Source organism: Sminthopsis crassicaudata, chromosome 4 (genome assembly GCF_048593235.1).
Source record: "Sminthopsis crassicaudata isolate SCR6 chromosome 4, ASM4859323v1, whole genome shotgun sequence".
NCBI lineage: Eukaryota > Metazoa > Chordata > Mammalia > Dasyuromorphia > Dasyuridae > Sminthopsis > Sminthopsis crassicaudata.
Genome location: NC_133620.1, coordinates 274,533,673 through 274,555,182, shown reverse-complemented (window position 1 = coordinate 274,555,182; position 21,510 = coordinate 274,533,673). Strand labels below are relative to the sequence as shown.

At 43.8% G+C, this 21,510-nt stretch overlaps 2 protein-coding genes across 5 annotated transcripts in view; both read left to right on the top strand.

Annotated features, from left to right (window-relative positions):
• Positions 1-5,855: 5,855 nt before the first annotated feature.
• MYMX (myomixer, myoblast fusion factor) lies at positions 5,856-6,913 on the top strand. The gene is made up of 2 exons (XM_074310788.1): positions 5,856-5,945; positions 6,562-6,913. Exon 2 carries the CDS (start codon positions 6,588-6,590, stop codon positions 6,813-6,815), a length of 228 nt encoding a protein of 75 aa, XP_074166889.1. The 5' UTR covers positions 5,856-5,945; positions 6,562-6,587; the 3' UTR covers positions 6,816-6,913.
• Positions 6,914-9,587: 2,674 nt separating this feature from the next.
• SLC29A1 (solute carrier family 29 member 1 (Augustine blood group)) overlaps positions 9,588-21,510 on the top strand; it is a 29,416-nt gene continuing 17,493 nt past the window's right edge. The window contains exons 1-4 of one of the 4 annotated variants that reach the window (XM_074310779.1): positions 12,916-13,045; positions 19,687-19,804; positions 20,887-20,935; positions 21,206-21,287. In XM_074310779.1, the coding sequence (XP_074166880.1) occupies positions 21,259-21,287 (29 nt within the window). In that variant the 5' untranslated portion in view covers positions 12,916-13,045; positions 19,687-19,804; positions 20,887-20,935; positions 21,206-21,258. Of the gene's footprint in view, positions 9,722-12,915; positions 13,046-17,399; positions 17,440-19,686; positions 19,805-20,886; positions 20,936-21,205; positions 21,288-21,510 lie in introns of those variants that run through there. The other 3 variants (XM_074310777.1, XM_074310778.1, XM_074310776.1) reach the window with 3 other exon arrangements.

Genomic DNA, 21,510 nt, shown 5'->3' with positions numbered 1-21,510 from the left:
TAACTCCTCAAAAATCAACAGTATATCAAAGTAGCAATAACAAAATCCAAGGGTCAATAACAAAAGAGAAAATAACACTAAAAATAACTACAATATGCATAAATTATCTAGGAATCAGTTTTCAGAAACACACAAAATACTCATATAGATTCCATTATAAAATGTACTTTTAAAATATGGAAAAAATTCAATAGCTGGAGGAATATTCAGTGGCTCAGCTGTCAGTATAATAAAAATAACAATCCTACAATTTCAATATTATGCCAAGAACTTGATAAAACAATAACCAATTTCATTTGAAGAAAATAAAAGAAAGAAAATAATGAAGGGAATAAGGAAAGGTAGAGAAGAAGGGAGAATATTACTTCTAGACCTCAAACTATTTTACAAAGAAACAGTCATCAAAACCATCTTGCATTATTTAAAAACAGAGAAATAGAATAATGGAACAGACTAGACAAGAGAGAATCAGAAAAAAAAAAAAAAGTTGAACTCAATAACCCAGTGATAAACTGGAAAATGTAAATTACTTGTGAAATGTTTTGATTAAAAATGAAAAAAAACTTTTGGGAAAACTGAAGAGGTCTGGAAGAAATTAGGTTTGGACTGATAACTTACACTATATATTCTATACCCTATTCCAAATGAATTTGTGATTTTAATAATAAAGATCACACTATTTAAAATAATAGAAGGAAAGTAGATTATATACCTCTCACAATTATGGATGGGTGAAACACTCTTAACCACATAAAGGATAGATGGATTTGATTATATGAAGTAGAAGAGTTCCTGTATAAATAAAATTAGAATAAGAAGGAAAATAGTTGAGTGTCAAATCGACTTGGGTATTGGGTATTACAGCATCTCCACATAATGGCCTTAGGGCCGAAATCATCAAGCAAATCATCATCCTTAACTGGGGATCATTTTTCTAATCTGTAAACTCCTTGAAAATAGGGATGGTTTTATTTTAGTACAGTCAAATAAAAAAGTATTTATTAAGCCTTTGTAATGTGTCAAGCACTGAAGTAAGGACTGGGAATGCAACCACAAGCAGAAACACAGACAATCCCTCTCTTTGCAATAATGAGATGATTGAGGCTAGTTTCAATGATCTTATGATGAAGGACTGTGGGAAATGAATGTGGATCACAATGTAACATTCTTACTCTTTTTGTTGTTCACTTGCATTTTGCTTACTTACTCATTTTCTTTCCTCTTTGATTTGATTTTTCTTGTGCAGCAAGAGAATTGTATAAATATGTTTACATATATTGAGTTTAATATATATTTTAACATGTATAACATATATTGGATTGCTTGCCATCTAGGGAAGGAGATGGGAGGGAAAAGGAGAAAATTTGAAACACAAAGCTATGCAAGAGTCAATTCTGAAAAATTATTCATGCATATGTTTTGAAAATAAAAAGATTTAATAAAAAATGTAAAAAAAAAAGAAAATTGCTTTAATAGACTACGTACAGATCTTTATTTAGTATTTATTTAGTACCTATTATATACAAGGCACTGGAATTATAAAATTAAAAAAAAACAACCTGAAGTTGAACCATATATCAGAAATAATCCAGGTCAATGTCAAATCTGTCCTCTACAATATCCTACATAGGTAGTCATTTAGACTTTTCCTTGAAGAGCTCAAGTAACAGGAAATTCACTATCCATCTGGCCAAACTGCTTAATTTATGGACATCTCCAACTGTTAGTCAATAAACATTTATCAAGTGCCTTCTGAAAAGAAAGAAAGCTTACATTTTAACTGAGAAGACAACACAGGAAAAGGATATAAAAAGAGGGAGAAGATATTCAGCATGAGAGGACAGTAGAGAAAGTCTGCTGGAGATGAGTTAGACTGCTGTGTCTCTCCAGTTTACAGAACATAGTGCTTGGCACTAGTATGTCACTAGTAACTGCTTGTTGATCAGTCAATTGGAAGGAGAGAGTTTGATGACTTATATGATTCCTCCTACTTCTTTTTATTATTATTATTATTTTCTGGTTATACATGTATATTAACTTTTTAATACATTTTTTTTTCATGAATCATATTGGGAGAGAAAAATCAGGACAAAAGGGAAAAACCATGAAAGGAAAAAAAAAATAGAAAAAAATGAACATAGCATGTGTTGATTTACATTCAATCTCCATAATTCTCTTTCTGGATGCAGATGGCATTTTCTATCATAAAGTTAATTGATTCCCTCCTACTTCTAAAATGTATTCTATATGAGTGTATTCAGGATTCCACCTGAGGGCATGAGAATAGCCCACCGGCATCTTTTCTTGGTCATTCAATTGGGCAATTCCTAAAAGAGTAAGTAAGCTGATTCCCAGATAGTACTAAAAATGGATCAACTCAAAAGTTTCCTGCACTGTTTTCCTGACATACTAGGTCAAAATGATTTCCCTTCGCATAAGATATTTGTCTAATCTATTCACTATATTATACTAATAGTCTGATTTATACACTATATTCTGTGTTGTGATTTGTTGCTGCTGAGTCATTTCAGTTATGTCCAACTCTTCCTGACCATTTGGATTTTCTTGGCAAAGATACTGGAAGGATTTGCCATTTGCTTCTCCAGCTCATTTGACAGGTGAGGAAACTGACAAAAATAGGATTGAATAACTTGTTCAGGATCACACATCTAGTATCCAAAGCTAGATCTGAATTCGGGAAAATGAGGGCCAATATTCCACTTATTTCACCACCTATCTTGTCCCTATTTTGTGATATAGTTACTTTCTCTTCCTTCCTAAATGTATCCCTCTCTATTCATCCCAAAGTAGGCAATTAATAAATAATTGTGAAATTAATTTCTGAACTTCTGATCCTTCCTTTCAAGTTCCTTGATGAGTTTCCAGTTTTTCTTCAAGGATGCCTTAACATGATCTTACCTGCATAAAAATGAGAGAGGTGGAAGGAACACCGTGTGATTTGCCCTGAACTCAGCACTCCCCTAGAAGCGGCCCTAATGCCATATGTGGAGATGCTGTATACCCAATCCCTAGGTAAAGTACATGTAACTCCCTATAGTATTGGATGTTACTGTTGGAAAGGACCTTAGAAAGAGCAGCTGACAGGACTATACTCCTTCTGTGCTTGTCTAGGCAAACCAAATCCTCTAAGCAGGATACAGAAATATCTGTAGGCTAGGAAACAGGGGTGCAGAGAAAAGAGATAAACAAGTGTAATAAGCTTCATTTTCTGGATTAAGGCCCAGTGACTTCTAGCAAGTATAGGAATATAAGAACTGGCAAGGACCTCAGGCAAAACCCATTGATTCCAGCTCTCCTCATGTTATAGCTAATGAATTAGAGGCCCAGACACTTAAGTGACTTATCTAGTACCACACAGTTAGTAAATGTCTGGGGCAGGATTCAAACATCAATGTTTCAGAACATTGTCTAGTCTAATCACTAAATCTTGCCAAGTTTCAAGTCTCTTCAAATATAAAAAAGTATCTGCTTGATGGGGAAGGGAAGACAATCTCTAGAGTAGCATCCATCTCTAAATACTTTTATCTTAGTATTTTGTCCAAGGTCATAAAATCTGTGTGATTCCAGAGCCAGTATTTTTCTCCCACATCCATGGCTTCTTCAATGAATACCTGTATGCCAACTATTAGTAAAATACACTCACATAAAGAAAAGAATGTTATATATATATACATATGGAAAGTAAGTAGATATGAACTTGTGACTAGCACCCATGTTTCTTGATTTTCCTTTCTTTCTAAAATAAATATTTTGTTGAAGTGCCTTTTTTAAGATTTTATAGAAATGTATTCAATATTTTTTTCTTTTGCCTATCTTTTTTGTCCCTTAGTTTTTTTAATTTTTATATTATTTTTCAATTGCATGTAAACCAATTTTTAACATTCATTTTTTGAAATTCTGAATTACAAACATGCTACTCCCCTTCCTCCCTCCTCTTCTCCCTGCTTGAGAAAGCAAGCAAAATGATATATATTATTGCAGTCATGCAAAACATTTTTTCCATATTGTTACTTGTCCTTTTTTTTTTTTTTTTTTTTTTTGGTGTGGCAGTTAAGGTTAAGTGATTTGCTCAGAACAGCTAGTAAGTGTTAAGTGTCTGTGGTCTGATTTGAACACAGATCCCCTTGACTCAAGAACTAGTGCTTTATCTACCCTGCCATCTATCTTCCCCTTGTCCTTCATTTTCAAAAAGGATTCGTGACATTACAGGTGATGACTTGAATGAACAGGATTTAAGTGAGGCAGATTTGCACAAAATTGTCAGCCTCAGTCTCTCAGAATCAGGACAGTGGCAGAATGAAAGTCAAGATGATGGCCCAGGATGCAATGATTGACCTTGGTGTCTTCCATGTCTAACCAAAGTCCAAACTTTATTAGCCATTGAAAGAAAAAATAGATGGGGGTAGCTACATGGTGCCATGGATAGAGTGCCTACACAGACACTTAATACTTCCTAGTAACCCTGGGCAAGTCACTTAACACCAATTGCCTGAGCAAAAAACAAACAATAAAACAAAACAAAAACAAACAAAAAACAGATAAAAAAGAGAAATGTAAAAAGTTTAAAAAGTATGCTTTGATTTTCTTTCAGATTCTATCAGTTCTTTCTCTGAAGACAAATGGTATTTTTCATCATAAGTCCCTTGGAGTTGCCTTGGCTCCTTGTATTTCTGGGAATAGCTGTCATTCACAATTGATCATTGCATAATATTGCTGTACTATATACAGTGTTCCCCTAATTTTGCTCAATTCACTTTGCATCAGTTCATATAAGTCTATTGAAGTTCTTTTTTTAAAAAAAATCTATCATTTTGCAATGAAGATTCTGTCACTATCATAAAATCCTTCTTTGATGTAAAGGGCAGTTAAACAAAACAGTTCAAGACATTGGTCATATTGATCAAGAATCTCATTGTATGCCTATAAGCTACCACAATTTGTGTAAATAGCAAGCATCCTTTACCATTAGTCCTCTAGAGTTGGCATTAGTCATTGCTTAGATCAAAATGCTATTGTGATCCTGAAGTCAATTGTTTCCTTGATTCTACTTACTTTACTCTGTGCCAGTTCATACAAGTTCTTGCATTTCCCTGAATTCATATTTGTCATACGATTCCATCATATTCATATCTTGCTTGCAGCTTGTTTAGCCACTCTACCCACTTCATTCCTTGCTTTTTGCTAAAACAGGAAGGGTAGCCATAAACATTTAGGGTATATATTGTACCTTTCCTCTGTCTTTGACCTCCTTAGAGTACATGATTAATATACTATATATTAATAGTGGTATTAATGGGGTCAAAGGGTAAATAAATATTCAGTGTTTTCTTTTTGTTACAACCAAGTTCAAGCTGTATTTTAGAAAGTTCATGTTTTTCTTCACTTGTCCTTCCTCTGAAAAATGATTGTCCTGTCCAGGTCTGTGAGGGAATTTAAGAGGATATTAACTTAGTCTCTACTTAAATCCCCAGGGCATTCTTTCTAGGGCCAGGCAGATTAGGTAGGAGGTAGAGGAAATTGAAGATGAGCAAAGTCCCTCTGGACTGAAGAACAGTGTCCAACAGTGTCCAGCTGGACCTCCTCTCGTAATGCCAGCTGCTACCTCAGTTGTGACCCCCTGCCACTCCCCACTCTCCCCAGCTGTCTCCTCTCCATTAGTCCCCTCCCTATCAAGTTTGTCCCAGCTGTTGTGGGTGGGGCAAGGCTGGTTGGTGTTTGCTCTGCATCCATCTTCCATCCCCTAAATAGAAATTATTTTCTGCCAAGAAGAGAACAACAAGATCTAGATCGAAGACCCTTCATTTTTTCAGAGGAAAGACAAGCAGAGAAATACATGAACTTTGTGAAATACAGCTCAACTTGGTGTAGTGGAAAGAATATTGAATATTTATTTTCTGACCCTGATCAATACCACTACTAGACAGGTGAGAACTTGCCCTGATTTGCTGGGGATGGAAAGGGTTGGAAAGGGTCAATTCTTGGAGATGGGGAGGGCAAGGACCAAAATGAGGAGCAGTTATAGAAAATTCTTCTGTCTTGATAAACCCAACCCACAGAAAATATGGCTCAACAAGAGAAGAGGAACTAGGGAGGAAGCTAAAAGGTGTTTGAAGAGGGAAGGTGGGGCTAACCAATAATTAGGGAGGTTTGGTAGAAGGAAGCCTGGGTTGAGAAGGTGGAAAAGGCCTAAGGTTTTGTCCTTTTAAAAAATATTTCCTGGTGCCAGGCAAGTAACTGAGAAATGTTTGGATCTAAATTTTCTCCTCTGTACAATTGGGAGAAAACTGTACGTCCTTTCTCCCTCAGAAGAAAAACCAAACTGAAGGAAAGTGTTTTGAAAGTATATGGGGAAAAAAAAAAAAGAATTAGCAATTTCTAGAATTGGACATTACCAGGAGTATGGGTGACAAGCTTCTCCTTTCCTCCCACCAAAACAAACCAAAAAAGGCTCCCTTTCTGTAAAATAGAGGTGTTAAAAATTAAGCCATAATGGGCCTGAGAGGAGTGATCTAGGTCATCCTACCCTTTCCCATTCCACAGTGCTGTGTCCAGCTGGGCCTGCTACCATGCCTGTCCCATTGCTCCCACTGCTGCTAAGAACTCTGCTGTCCCGCCTGCTGCTGCCCACTGCCCGCCTGGCTCGCAAGCACCTCGTGCCCCTGCTCCGACGCCTGGCCCAACGCCTGGGCTCTCAGGAGACTCGCCAGGCTCTCCTGGGCTGTCTTCTCTATGCTCTCAGCGTCCGGAACCAGCCCGATGCAGAGGGAAATAGAGTAGAGACCAAGGGAGGCTAAATTTGGGCTGGGGCCCCCCAAGACAGCAAAGCCCAAAGGGAAGCTCTCTTCTACTACTGGGCTGAGGAGGAGGAAGAGGAGGAGAAGGAGGAAGAAGAAGAAAAAGACAACTTTCCAGGAAAGGGACCTTGGAATCTTCAGATTGTCTCTTTTTTGAGGTGAGGGTGGGGTGGGTGGGGAGGATGCACAAAAAGGCTTCCAACAACACTGGCAATTCTTCTGGACTCCAGTTGTCCCCCCCACCCCCAGCAGAAATCACTAAACTCTGGTCTCCACTCTTACTCTGCTCTGTGGGGGTGTCACCAAGAACTGGATTGTCCTGCTTTATCTGGTCTGATTGATTGATGCAGAGGAGAGATTACATCCAGGATTAGAAAAGGTGTCTAATTGCAGGTTTCTGTCACCTGGGACTTTAGTTTTCAGATAATCCCTTCCCCCAACCCCCTCTGGCAAAGGCATGTTGGTGGGCTGGGTACATGCCTGGTCCCAGTGCAACCTGTCTGGTTCTGAGTGCTGCCTTATCTGTCCAGTGGAAAATGGAAAAAAAGCTAATTAGTTCTGAATCATCCATGCGTCTTTGTTCTCAAGCCTTCTTTCACATTTTTTTTTCCCTTTCTGGATATACTCCCTTAACTGAAGGCTGAAGGAAGAATTCAAAGTCTAGATTCAGAATATAACCAGGAGGGAGGTCTGGGATTAGAACTCAGGGCACCTACCTTTGTCCTTGTCCCCAAATCCAGGCGAAACAATCTCTTAATTCTGCTCAGATAAATGGCAAGGAAGGGGCTGCTTCCACATTCTGTCTACCACCACCCATCTTTGCCAGGTCTTTCTTCATTGTGTCTAACCTTATTTGTTGTGCTTTTCTGTGAATCTATTGTCTCAGACTGAGACTTGGTCAGCCTAAGTGGGAGATCACTGACCTAATCCTTCATCCTAAATTTTCACTCAGAGGAGAGTGGACTAATGAAGCCCAGAGTAGAGATCAAAAACAAGCTGCGGTGTGTGAGGGGATGGGTGTCTTTCCAATGGATTTGTAAGGATTCAGAGATAAGACTCTCAGCACCTCCTGGGAAGGTCTCAGATTTGTCAGACTGGAAGACCAGTAAGATTTGAAAAAAAGGATTTTCCCAAGGAGAAAGAGAGGCCACAATTTCCTTTCCTAAAAATAAGAGAAGTAAAAAACAAAGTCAACAAACATTTATTAAGGATTTACAGAATTCCAGGTACATTGATAAGCGTTGGAGATAAAGACAAAAACCGGAGACTCTGCCCTAAAGGAATCCACTTCCTAACGGAGGGGAACAGTATGCAAAACAACTCTGTACATACAAGAATATATACATATAAGAATATGTAATCACATATAAGAATAAATGTGAGATAATCAGAGGGAAAGCATTGATTGGGGTTTAAGGGGGAGGTGTTGAAGTGGAACAGATGAAGCTTTTGAGCTCTTGAAGGAAGCCAAGAAGTGGAAGTGGTTAGGGAAAGTATTCCAGGTAGGGGAGACAACCTGTGATGAAGGCAAAGTCTGCTCCTTAAAGAAGTGAGAAAGCTAGGCCAGAGTGAGTCAAGGACTTTGGATGGAGTGAGGAAGGAAGCACTTCTAATAACAATGAGTTTTTGGAGGAGAAGAGGAGGAAAAAGAAGAAAGGAGAGGAGGAGGAGGAGGAAGGAGCAAAAAGAGGAGGAGAAGGGAGAAGGAAGAGAAAAGGAAGAGGAGGGAGGAGGAAGAGAAGAGGCTGAGGAGGGAAGAGGAGGAAGAATCTAACTTTTCTGGGAATAGGGAACCCGGATTCTTGACACAAGGCTTCCATAGAGGATACAGGTTTGGAGATATAGGTCAGGACAGATATCCGTGCATAAAACTGATATCAAGAAATAAAAACAAGATTGAATTCCATATAAATTTCAATAATTTGCTTAGTCTAAAATTCAAAAATTCTTCCCCCAGTTTGCTACAGGGAATCCTCACCGTGTTGGAGTCCCAATCTACTTTGTGTAGCGGAAACCACCCAAAGGAGCCCAAAGCTTCTTACTCTTCCCTAGCCACATCCCTTCTCTATGGGACGACTTCTGCCCCTCAGGCCCCCTCCAAGGGCTGAGGAAGGTCCTGATCAGAGATAGACATCTCCCTAACTTCGTCTCAGGGGAGCGCCGCACCGGTGTTCCCAGACCCACTGGGCACTCCGGCCTCGAATCACAGATGCGGAGTGCCAGCCGCACCCTAAGGGAGGAGCCACCCGCTGTGATGCACCCCAGGTCCGGCTCACCCCTCCTGACACTTCGGGAATCATTCTCGCCACCTGAGAACCTCGGAGAACCCCTGAGTTCGAACCCTTTCTCTTTGGCCCCTAACCCCCCAATTCCGTCCCATGATGGGAGCGCCCGGGTTAGACTGACAGTTCCGCTTCCACTGACAGACTGACCCCTTTCCCAGCGCCCCAAGGTCAGCCTGGACACGGAGCCGCACTCTTCCTGCCAGCCTCCTAGTCCCCTCCAGTACGTAACACGGGGACGAGGGTTGGGGATGTGAATGAGAATCACCTGCCCCGAGAACCCCGGTCTGCCAGCCTGCCAGCTGTCCGGACCGGACTGGTTCAGGATGCCCCTTCCTCCCCAGTTGTGCAGCGGTCATGGCGGCCGTTCTGGCTGGGAGGTGAGGCAGCTTGGAATCTGGGAAGGGGGGTGAAAAGAACTGGTTCCCTCCCGGCTGCGACCGGGGCTGTGTGGGGGAGGGGAGAGAGGTGTTGGCTGGATGCCGGGCGGGGCTCCAGAGGTTCGCTAGCTGCTGGGGACCAGCTCGGAGCCCAGGAAGCGCGACTGCCAGAAAAGGAGTGGAGATGGAGATGCAAGCATCTGGGGGAACAAAAGGAGTGGGTATCCGGGGAATGCAAACCCAGGTAACCTGGGGGAAAATTCTAGGGGCATTTGGAATGTATGAGAAAGGACCTCCCGGAAAAGTCGGGGGCGGGGCGACTGGGATGATTTCAGGAAAATTGGGGCTAAGGAATCTAGGGGGCCTGTCTCGCCGTTTAGGAAGAGGGGAAATAGTATTAATGCATACTTGGAGTCTGGGGAGGAGGGTAAGAGGACAGAATCCTTCCGCATCAATGTACGCCCCCTATCCCCGCCTCTTTTCCAGTGGTCCAGAGCTTGGGGTTGAGGGAGTGGGGTGGTCAGTGATCTGAGGGAAAAAAGGGTAGGGTTAGCTCACCTAAGGAAAGTGGGAAGGTGGAAGAGGGGGAGGGAGGTGAGACAGCAGTAGGACAGAAAAGAAAAAAAATCACCTCCCCCAGACTCCTGGTCTGAACATACTTATTCACACCATGAATATCGCATGACATTCAAGAATGCTCTCCAGGCTGGCACCCTTACCCCAAACAGAGCAAACACAGTCTTCACAGAAAAACTTGCCTATGGTGTGCGAATGTAGAAACACACAAAGAGCCTGTGACTTAGAGGCACGGCCCCATAAATCATTCATTCTCAAACTGTGGTAACTTGGTTAACTACAAAGAAAGGTTTATAGTATTGAGGGGGAAAGGCTGCCCGAGGACAAAGAGAGATGTGGAGATATTCTGAATCTATCAGGGATGGGGATCAAAGGCTTTAGGGCTAGATAAGGAGATAATCTACAACCCCTACCCCCTGTCCATCTTCAAGACAGACTAATTTGCCCAGTGCCTTCTGGCAGATATTCTTCCCTATCTCCAATTTCACAAAACCCACTGCTAATCACCTGAGTGAACTTATAGTGAGATGGCAAGATCAGTATTGATTACAAAGTATCCTGTAGGGCCCAAGGGCATGTGATTCTTAAGTGTGGTGGACACAGGCTAGCATAGCAACAGAGGGTTTCCACTTGGGACAGCCTCAGGCCTCCCGGGTTGCCCACCAGGGGGCACCTGTGTCCAAAAACCACCTCTGCACAAGGCCAGTTTCCTGGGGAGGCATTGGAGGGGGGAGGAATTGCTGGCTGGGTGCCTAGGTAGTAGAGCTGGGTTAGTGCCCAGGTTGGGCGGGATGGTGGGCAGCCCTCCAGTAATAACAGCCAGGGCTGTTGCCAACCACCCAGCCCTCGGAGAAAGGGGGGGGGGTGGTTTACAAAAGAATAAGCCTCCTCCACTCTGACCCAAGACAGTGACCACTTCCCTCTCCTTCCCTTCCCACGCTGGGCCTTCTTTAGACACAACACCATTGCTCATTGGCCACACCTATTTACACAGAGGTCTAAGAAGGGGGTCCAGGCTTATGAGTCTCCTAGAAAGACAAGATTGTTCTTTCCCTGGGGCTTCTCACACAGGCTGAAGCCAGAGCAGATGACCTTTAAGGTCAAGGGCATGGTGACCTTGGTGATATATTAAGGAGAATCTGGAGTATTTGTGAATGTATATCTATACAAGTTTGCTATGTACCTAGGACTCTGGGCCTCTATGTATCAGAGAAAACATTTGACAGGAAAGCCTAAGATTGAGAGAATAGAATTCCTCCTTCCTTTCTTCCATCTAAGTGTATATGTGTTAGGACAGAGGGTTGAGAGAACTAGAGTTTATCTCCCTAGCCTGGGCTGATTATCTCTGAGGAATTCTTGGTTGTAATTATTATTAATTGTTAATTAGCTTTATCTTCCCTCCCTAAAGGGCTGGGTGCTCGAATGGAGGCAGCAGGGCAATGGCACTGAAGTGAGCTCTAAAGGTTTCCTACAGTCTTCCATCTCTAATAAAAAATAATAGCTCTCATTTATATAATGCTTTAATGTTTGTGAGGCAATTCAAACACATTATTTTATTTGATTTCCTACCAACAACCTTCTGCAGCAGGTTTGTAGGTGCAGAGAGTGAGGATGAAAAGTTTGTTGTCTTACCTCAACCCCTCCCAATAAATGCTGAAGATAGGATTTGAATTCAGGCCTTCCTGACTCCATACTTTATTATAAACTATATACCTCCTTCCTATGCTCTTGTCAAGAAGTTGGGGATTGTCTTCTCAGAAACTTCCCTTATGGAATTATCCCCAGTAGAACTCTTACTGTCTGCTGGCTAAATCTAGTTTAATTGATTACTCATTAGCACTGAGATTGGGGCCACAGAGGGCCTTGGATTTTCTAGGAACTGCTGGGAATAGACTGAGATTCATTTTAGGGGCATGACCTCCAAAAGACATCCCAATCTTTTTTCACTCTCATTCTCATCGGGCCTCATTATGGAATCTAATGTAGGATAAAGTGTGAGTCTAGGGCAGCAGGCTGGCTGTAACCTAGAAACTCACTGGGACATTCGCCCAACACATATAAAAGTGTGAACAAAAATAATGGGATGTGGTGGAGGGAGTCCTATGTGCATAAGAACCAAAATGGTAATGCTGCTCAGGAAAGGATATAGTTATGGGAGATATAAATAAGGGAGTTCAGCTTTGAGGGACGAAGAGAATCGTGGAAGAGAAAATAAAACTGGAGAAAAGACAGGAGCTTAGAAAGGGAAACTGTGCTGGGGGCACACCTTAGTGTGAACAAAAGGGGTTGAATCTGGAGAATAAGGGTCGAGGGAGGTAGCAGACAGGGTAAGTCAGTTAAATCGTGTTTTTAAATGCCTACTTATGTGCCAAGCCCAGTGTAGAGGTTGGGGATGCAAAAAAGATTCCTCCATCCCCCAAAGAGGACAGCCCCTGCTCTCAAGGCTGATTCTTTCTCCTGAAAGTAACGAAACCGTCAGAGGTAAGTTAGTATTTAGGATTTTAGGGTTTGGGAAGTTTAGGAGGAACGCTGGAAGGGAGGTTCTGTGGCTCGGGATGGGGGAGCACGACGGTAGAAGAGGGGAGAATTCTCCGTGGAATATGGGTTTCGGAGAGCCCCAGATGAGTACAGACAGAATATTTTCGTGGCAAGGGTATACGGGAGGTGTGGAAGGAACAATCTACATTAAGTAGCGGTGGGGGAAGGACCATCCCCGAGTTTTGGAAGGGGGTATCGGGCGTCGTGAGGCGGGGGACCGGGTTGGCTTCCTGGGCATTGGGAAGGGGGTTTTGAAGAGGAGGAGGAGGAGGGGTTGAGCTTGGGGGAGAGGAGGAGGCGGAGAAAGAGAGGGCTGGCCGTTTGGGGCGGTGTTTCTCGGATTGTGGGCGGGATCTGGGAAGATCTGCTTTGAAGGGGGCCCGGGCTGCGGGAGAGAGACGCGGGAATCGTGCGGAGCTGAAGCTGAGCCTCGGAGGAGCTGAACCCCGAGCAGGTGCGGTTCTCGAAGTGCACGTGGGGAGGGGGAGGCAGGGGACTCCAGAGAGCGGGAGGTTCGAGCCCTGCCATCCCCTTAATGGTCCGTGAGCTCCGAACTCCTCTCTGCTGCTGACCATTCCCACTTTACGCTGTCCCGATGCGTGCAGTAGACTCTGGGGGGTTCCCTGGAGTTGGCCGCCGTGGCGTCCCTGGGGACTAAGGGGTGCGCGCGCTCTCTTAGGGTACAGCGCGGGAATTTCCACGTTCCGGGGACGGAGCACCCCTGGGTGTTTCCTGAGGCTTTCCCCCTGGGTCGCGCTTCGCTCTCTTGCCATCCTCTTGGTCCCTGAGGACGAGAGGACGGAGGAGAGCAGTCGAGCACGTGGCGGGGGAAAAAAGATGGGGACCCGTGGCACCTCGTGGTACTCTGGAAGGGCCTGGGAGTTACGACAGGGTCTGAGTTTGCCTTCGGACCGGGCTAGGGTGGAAGGCGGGGAGAAACTGGCGGCCGGCTGATTGGTTAAGTCTTCGGCGGATTGATTAGATAGAGGAGCCCAAATCTTGCTATTTAAGCACGGTCTGTGAGAGTTCCTATGCCAGTTTATATAATGCCTCTCCTCACTGGTCGGATCCACGAGGGCAAGAACTGGCTCTGCCAAGAGATTTATCGATCAGGAAGGGCACTGAGGCCCAAGGATGGGAAAGGGACTTGTTGCCCTTCAGTCCCTAGTTAATAAAGTGGAAGAGGCCGGAATTGAACTCTTTCATTTCAAGGCAACTAGTGCTCTTTTCTATCTGCCCATCCCTCCTGCGCATTTTCCTGTGCACATCTGCCTTGCCTCACTTCATCCGGTTTGTGTGAGGGGATGGGGCTGCCCCTCCTCGCGTTTTAAACACAGGTGCATCTGCTCCGGGAGGTTCTGCTTCCTGGGTCTGCTGCCCCCACACCTGCCCCCAAGACTAAACCTCAGAGCGGGGGCGCAGACTTTGACAAGAAAAATCGTTGTTTTTTTTTTATGAACCCTCCAGTGAGAGCAAAGTCATTGCCTTAAAAACAGCCTAGTCAACGTATGGATAAACAATTATTGGGAATTGTTTCCTTCCTTTAAGCTTCGGTTTTACTTACCAGACTCTTCTTTCTCCCCTTCCGACTTACCCTCCACATGCTAACCCCCCCTCCCCCCAGCTGAGGAAATGAGTCTATGCATTTTTTAATAGGACAGACTTTCAAACACTTCAGGCCAGCTATCTTGTCCCATATATTATCTAATCTTTATCTAAACAATAGATTTTTACCTAGGCTAGATATTCTTAAAGATTTCACCTAATTGTCTTTAATGTACTCCAGGTTAACAGTGGCTTTCTTAAATTGTATCACCCAGACCTGAGCACAATACTCCGGAAATAAGGGGACCAGGGCAGAGTACATACAGCCCACCCCTTAGCTTCCCTACGACTCCCAAAGAAAGCTTTTCCCAAAGATTTCCTTATCACAGGTCATTGGTGCTGAGCCATTTTACCTTTCCCCCAGCCCTAATCCTTGTTTTCACAAACCCTCTCACCTTCTACTAACCCCTCTCTTCCCCATTTCTGCTAATTCCTTGATCAGCACTTCCTACACAGTCAGCACTCCCCAGTTAAGTTCCAAATCCTGTGTATGAACCTCTTCCAGGCCCGGCTCAGTGGTTCCATTCATCAACACCAATGTGTAGGGTGCGGGTACCCCAACATGTTTTGTGAAAGAGCTGAGGTCTCAGACGTTGAGAATTGGGAAGACGGTGTTCTCGTGGCCTTCCCACCTGCTTCATGACATGTCGAGAAGTTTGTAGGGGTCATAGGCAACTACTGGTATCTGAGAGGTGGGGGGACATCTTTCTGGGTATACTGGAGTGGACTTAGAATGCAGGAAAAAGAGGGACTTGGGGTTTAGGAGCTAGAGCTGGGTCTGCCCTGTGAGAGGCTGACTACATGCAACATCTCCCTTCTGTCAAGTTTCAGGCTGAGGGAGCCCAGATGCTCCTGGCAGCATCTGCTTTGTTCTTGCTGTCCTCTCCCTCCCACCCTGGCCTGCTTGGCTGCTGGTGGTGGGGCGGATAAAGATACAAACAGTTCCTGGGGCTTAGATAAAAGCTAGGAAGAGGAGGCTAAGGCAATTGGAGCTAATAGATGGTAACTGAAAAGCCTGACAGGATCAGGCTACTAGATTAGGGACTTCTCTCTCGCCTCGGGGCCTTAATTTTTTTGGCTATTTGTAATATGGAAGAGGAGAGGAGGGGCTTCCAAAATATCTTATGCTCCCTTCCACACTTCATCCTTTCCAAAGACTACTCAGCTCTGCCGGTAAATCTCCCCTCCTCCTTCTTTAGGCCATTGTGGGTGGGGTGCAGGGATTCTTGACTGAGCCTTGCCTCAGGTGGAACTGATGGAGCCAAAAGATTCTCCCTTTCTGCCATGTGATCGGAAAATCTGACATCTAGCCTCCCCAGAGCAGTGACCCTTCCCTTTAAACCTGATCTAGTTTGGCTAGTCTCCTCCTTCTGTAAGAAGGACATGAGTGTCTCAGATTTGATTCTTCTACCTATTCCGGGATAATTCTAATTCTAATAGCTAACATTAATAGAGCTAAGCACATTATAATTATTATATCATTTAATCCTTACAACAACCCTCTGAGGTAAGTAGTATTGTTTTATCCATTTTACATATAGGAAATTGAGACAAAGAAGAAGTGACTTGACTAGGGTCATATAGCTAAGACCAAAGTGAAACTTGGGCATCCTTGACTCCAGGCCCAGTGTGCTACCTAGCTGATAAACCAAGAACTTTGGTTTGAGTGGGTATTCCCCTCATCATCACTGATTTTCCCAAGATGCAGTGGGAGGGATCTTGACACCTTGGATAAGAGTATTTAATAAATGTTTACTATGTGTCCAGGCACTGTGCTAAGTGTCAAAGATACATAGAAAGTCAAAAATCAGTTCTTGTTCTTTAGTAGCAAACAATCTGGGAAAAGAGAAGGGAGAAGAAGCAAACAATTATGCATAAACAAGAGGTGTACAGCTTACGTTGGAAAAAATCTCCGAGAGAAGGTATGAGCCTTCAGGGAGACTAGGAAAGGCCTTTGAGCTGACATTTAGTCAGTGTGCAGACATGAGGAGGGAGAGCATTCTAGGCAATCCAGGAGTCCAGTTTAAAAAAAAAAATAGTTTGAAGATGTGGATGGACAACAAGGAAGCCAGATTATTGTATCACTGAATAGAGGGGGGGAAAGGAGAAAACGAGAAATCTAAAAAGTGCCTAGTTGTAGAATGCTTTAATGCCAAACAGCATTTTATAGTTGATCTGAGAGGTAATAGGGAGCCACTGGCATTTGTCAAGTAGGGAAATGATGTGTTCTTATCTACAATTAAGAAAGATGACTTTGGCAAACATTTAAGAGAATGGATTGGAGCAGGAAGGGACTTGAGGCAAGAAAGCCAGCCAGCAGGCTATTGCAGTTATCCAGGTGTGAAGTGGAGAGGCCGTTTGTTGCCTCATCCTTTTACATACTAATAGCTGACATTTATATAGGAATTTACACTTTGCAAAATACTTTATATTTGTTATCTTCTCTGGTCTGTGAGAGAGGAATGATTATTTGCTTGAGACTTGCTTATAGTAGTTGGGATTTCCCTGTTGCAGTAATCCCCCACCATTTAAGGCAAATAGTTATACCTTATGGAAGCAGTGAGGCAGTACAGTGGATAGAAGAACACTGGACTTGGATTCAGGAAAACTTACCTTCCTGAGTCCCAGGCTGGCTTCAGATGCTTATTAGCTGTGTGACCTTGGGCAAGTCACTTTGCTTCAGTTCTCCTCTGTAAAATGAGCAGGAGAAAGAAATGGCAAACCACTCCATTATATTCCAAGAAGATCTCAAATGGAGTCACAAAGAATACTTTATAGACTGAGAAATTTAAGCCACAGAGTTGTGAAAACTCAGATTTAGAGGGGACCTTAAAAGTGTAAGTGAGGAGTCAGAGCCAGTTGAACATCTAGTCCACACTAGACCTGAGCAGGAATCCCCTCTAAAACTTCTTCAAAAAATAGTCATTTTGCTTTAGCTTTAGATCTCCAGAGAAACACTGAAATTTTTCCTTACCTCAAGCCTAAAAGCGTGTTCCTTCCCAATTTTACAATCATTGCTCCTGGTTCTGATCTCTGGGGTCAGAAAGAACAAATCCATTCCCTCTTTTTTTTTTTATTATTAGTGTTAAAATTATTTATTTTTATTTTATTTTATTAGGGTTAAAAAAGATACAAAATTGTTTTTTATTTCATTCTTTAAATTTGCTGTATATATTTTCTTCCCTTTTTTTCCTTTTTTTTAGGTAATAGGGGTTAAATGTTTTGCCCAGGATCACACAGCTAGTAAGTATCTGGGACTGGATTTAAATTTAGGTACTTCTGACTCCATGGCTGGTGCTCTATTTACTGTGCCATCTAGCTGCCCCTTATTTTCCAGACAACAAAAAGGACCTTTTCCCCCCTGTGGGTGATGAATATAGTCTAAAGCTCCGTTGCAATTCAGAGAGAACACAAGTACAAATCTGTTCATTCCCTCTTCTATACAAGAGTCCTAAGTCTTCTTTTTTTCAGGTTAAAATATTCCTGTTTCCTTCAGTTAGTGACTGACATGTCCCAAGGCCCTTCATCATCCTGATTGGCCTCCCTCTTATATTCTTATAAATTGTATATACTTGATAAATGCTTATGAAATGGTATCTTATAGATGAGGAAACTGACTGGCCAGGATGTATGGGGGGTGGTTCAGGGAAATTAGCAGGAGGTCTAGGGGAAGAAGCTAAGCAACAGTACACATTTTTAGAGTGCTTGAGTTTACAAAGAGCACTTTTCTAACAGCAGGCCCTGTTTAACAGGTGGTACAAGGGTTATCTCCATTTTACCGATCAGTCAGTGAGCCTTTATTAAAACACCTGTTTATGCACCAGGCATGTATTAAACACTGGCATGAGCTCAAGGCTTTTCTAATTGTCTAATTGTCCTTCTCTAGCCAGTTTCTCCACATCCTAAAATAGGATAATGGGGAAGCTATATGGCACGGTGGGTAGAGCGCTGCGCTTGGACTCAGGCAATTCAAATCTGGCCTCAGACACCAGCTATACTAATCCCGTGTACCTCAGTTTCCTCATCTATAAAATGAGCTGGAGAAGGAAATGGCAAATCAGAGCAGAATTTCTGCCAAGAAAACCTGAAATGGGACCAGGCACAACTGAAAAGACCCAATATTAACAAAAAATACTGCAATATGATGATAATGACCAAGGTCTTCAAGCCCTTCTCTGAAGGAGTCTATAGTCTACAGGTCCTGGGCCAGTGTTTCTCATGTCTCACAATTGATAATGAGTTCTTCAGAGATAGAGAAAGTGCTGTGCTCTATAAGCAAAGCAGAATTGAAACAAGAGATGTTCAAATTTAGACATCCTCATCCCAAATATTTGTATGGATTACTTGTGCCTCACCACAGTGGTAGAGATTTCTGACCTCACATTGGTCTGGTGGCCACAGCTGGACACACCATATATTAACCTGGACATAGTGATGTCATTTTGGTGCCCTTTGAGTATGAAGGACAACAGTCAACCAATCCTAAAAAAGTGGGGAGATGGGGAGAAGAGGCAAAGACAATGGAGACTATATAGAGAATATGTACAGAAATAACTACAAAGTAATTTGGAAAGGGACAGAGGCATTAGCTAATCAGGGAGATCAGGAAAGGTTTGGTGTAGAAGATGATGCTCAAGCTATATTTCAGAGGAAATTAGAAGTTCTGATAAATGAGCAGGGACTACATACCAGGCGTAGGAGACAGCCGGTGCAAAGGTAAGGAGGCAAGAGATGAAAGTATTAGAAAGTATCTTGGTTAGTTTGGACTGGAGAGAGTATGGGGAGTGAGTAATGTGTACACTGGAGAGGTAACAAGGGACCAGCTTTTGAAAAGCTTCAAATGTCAGGGAGAAAGGAATTTATATTTAGTTCTTGAGGTATCTCAGTGGATAGAGCCCTGGGAAGGGAGTCAGGAGAATCAGAGTTCAAATTCAGTCTCAGACACTTAACTAGCTATATGAACATGGGCTATCAATTCACTAGAGAAGGAAATCCCAAACTACCACAGTGACTTTGCCAAGAAAACCCATGGACATTATATTCCAAGTGGTCAGCAAGAATCAGACACAGCTGAACAACAACAGCTTGAGGTAGTAGGGAGCCACTGGAGTTAAGGGACAGCTGATTATACGGTCAGATCTGAAGTACAAGTTTTAAGTGATTTATTACATGGAGTTCTCTAACTAAAAACTGTCAGAGGTGGGATACAATGTCAGATTATTTAATCCCAAATTCAAGATACATTGCTACCCACTTTCCATGCAACAGTTCTAGTGTATAGTAAGTCTTTAATGATTATTGACTGACTGAATGTAACTCTTTTGAAGAAAAGGTTTGGCTGTTGTTTCCTGATACCCCATTTGTATTACTGCAAAAGTCCTTATCTCTCCTGAGGAGAACCAGAAAGTATTTGTTAATTATCTCTTCTGCACACCTAGTCTTCCAAGAAAGGGGCCTCTAACTTGTTTCTCCTTCCCTTTCCCATATTAGGCTAAGTGAGTCTGCACTGACCCAGCTGAGAAAGGCCTTTCTTTGGACACTGATAGCTTGTGTTCGGACCCATCCAGAAGGGAGAATAAAGCTGCTGGATCCCAGGCTCCGACCCCAGGTGTGTGCCCAGCGTGGGGCAGGGTTGGGGTGGGGGTGGAAGAGGAGGTGCTCCTCTCTCCTTTCGTAGAAGAGACAGGACTCTTTCTCCTAGGACAATCTGATCCAGACCTCGGAACCTGACCTCATGATTGGGACAGGCCTTTGCATGCATGGCCAAGCACTGTGCTTCCCTTGTTTCTCCAGCAGCCGACTAATGGGTCCATGCCCCCCTGCTGCCACCTGTTCATCCCGGGTCCATTCCAAGTTGGGGGAGGGAAAGGCGAGCTCTAAAGCAGAGAGAGGCCTTTTAGGATCTAGAAAGCTGTGATAGTTCCCCTTCCCCCACTTGCTACTCTTCTTCCCCTTCACCTCTTAAGGCTCTGGGAGAAAGAGGAAGGGGAGAGGGGCCTGACTCACTAAGGAACTGAGAGAGCAGCTCTGGCCAGGTGGGGGTGGGGAAAGCCTGTTTTTCTCAAAAGGCTTTCTGAGGGCAGATCAGAAAGATAAAATAATAATTTTGGGGTCAAGATAATCCTGAAATGTGTGAAATGCGTTTAAGTATTTGTACTTGGGAGGAAATTTCTGGAATGGGGAGAAACAAAACCCTGAGGCTGGGGCGTGGGATGGGTAGGGGAGAGAACTGGGCTAGAAAACTAGGTTAGGAATCACAGAAATTTAACTGAAATGGGAAGGACAGGGGCTAATGGAAGCCTCAGCCTGGAAGTGGATGCCTAGAAGTAAGACTCTTTTACCACCCTCTCACTCCCAGTCTCAGGAGAAAGGATCTTTAGGGACCGGGGCCAAGTCCCTTTGAGAAGAGAATTGTGTGGCTGTTGTCTTTTCGACATTCTCTGTCCTTTAGCTTCTCCTTCTTGGTCTGTTTTGTAGCTTGCCTCTGACTCTTTCTTCCCTCCCATATTATCTCTCCATCAGGTCTTCTCTATCTTGCTTTCTCCCCACCTCCTCCCCACAAGATAGGGAGCTATCTCCCCTGGTCTCTTGCTGCCCTTCCAGCCTGCTTTCTCGTCTGTCTCTTCTTTCTCTTTCCCTTCCAATTACCCCCTCCCTTCTGCTTCCTCCCCTCCTGTTTCCCGGCTACAGACTGCTCCAGAGCTGGATAAAAATAGCGGTGGCAGTGGCGGGGAACCAGGTATTGCCACAGCTTGGGGAGGAGGTGGGGGGCGAGCTCCCACGACTGCTTCCTTTGGTGGCTGGCTCGGCTGTTCTGAGGACAGGGTCCCTTTTGAAGGGGAAGTAGGTCGGGGCAAGCTAGGGACCCTTTGGGAGGTGGGGAAGGGGTCAGACTGGGGCAACTCCAACAAAAACAGTGAAGTTAGGAGTTAATCAAGGGCTTGGCCTCTGTGGGAGAAGGAAAGGTCTGGAGTGTTGGGGGGATTTACACCTATTCTGCCTCTCCAAGGACCCTCAGACTGACAGAGCTGGAAGCCACGTGGATCCAAGGGCAGCACTGCAATGACGACCAGTCACAAGCCAGAGGACAGGTATGGAGGACTCCTAAGAAGGTTTCCGATGGGGGTGGCGGGTGGGGGCAGGGAGAGAGCCGAGGAGAGCTGGGGCAGGGCTGGTGACATAGCTGCCAGGGCCTCCTCTGTCCACTGGCTCTGCCTGCTGGACACCTGTGAGTCATTCGGGCCCAGACCAGCGGACAAGGAAGAAAGCCACAATCGGAGCCGTTTGCTGGATGTTTGGTCAGTGGGTGATAGG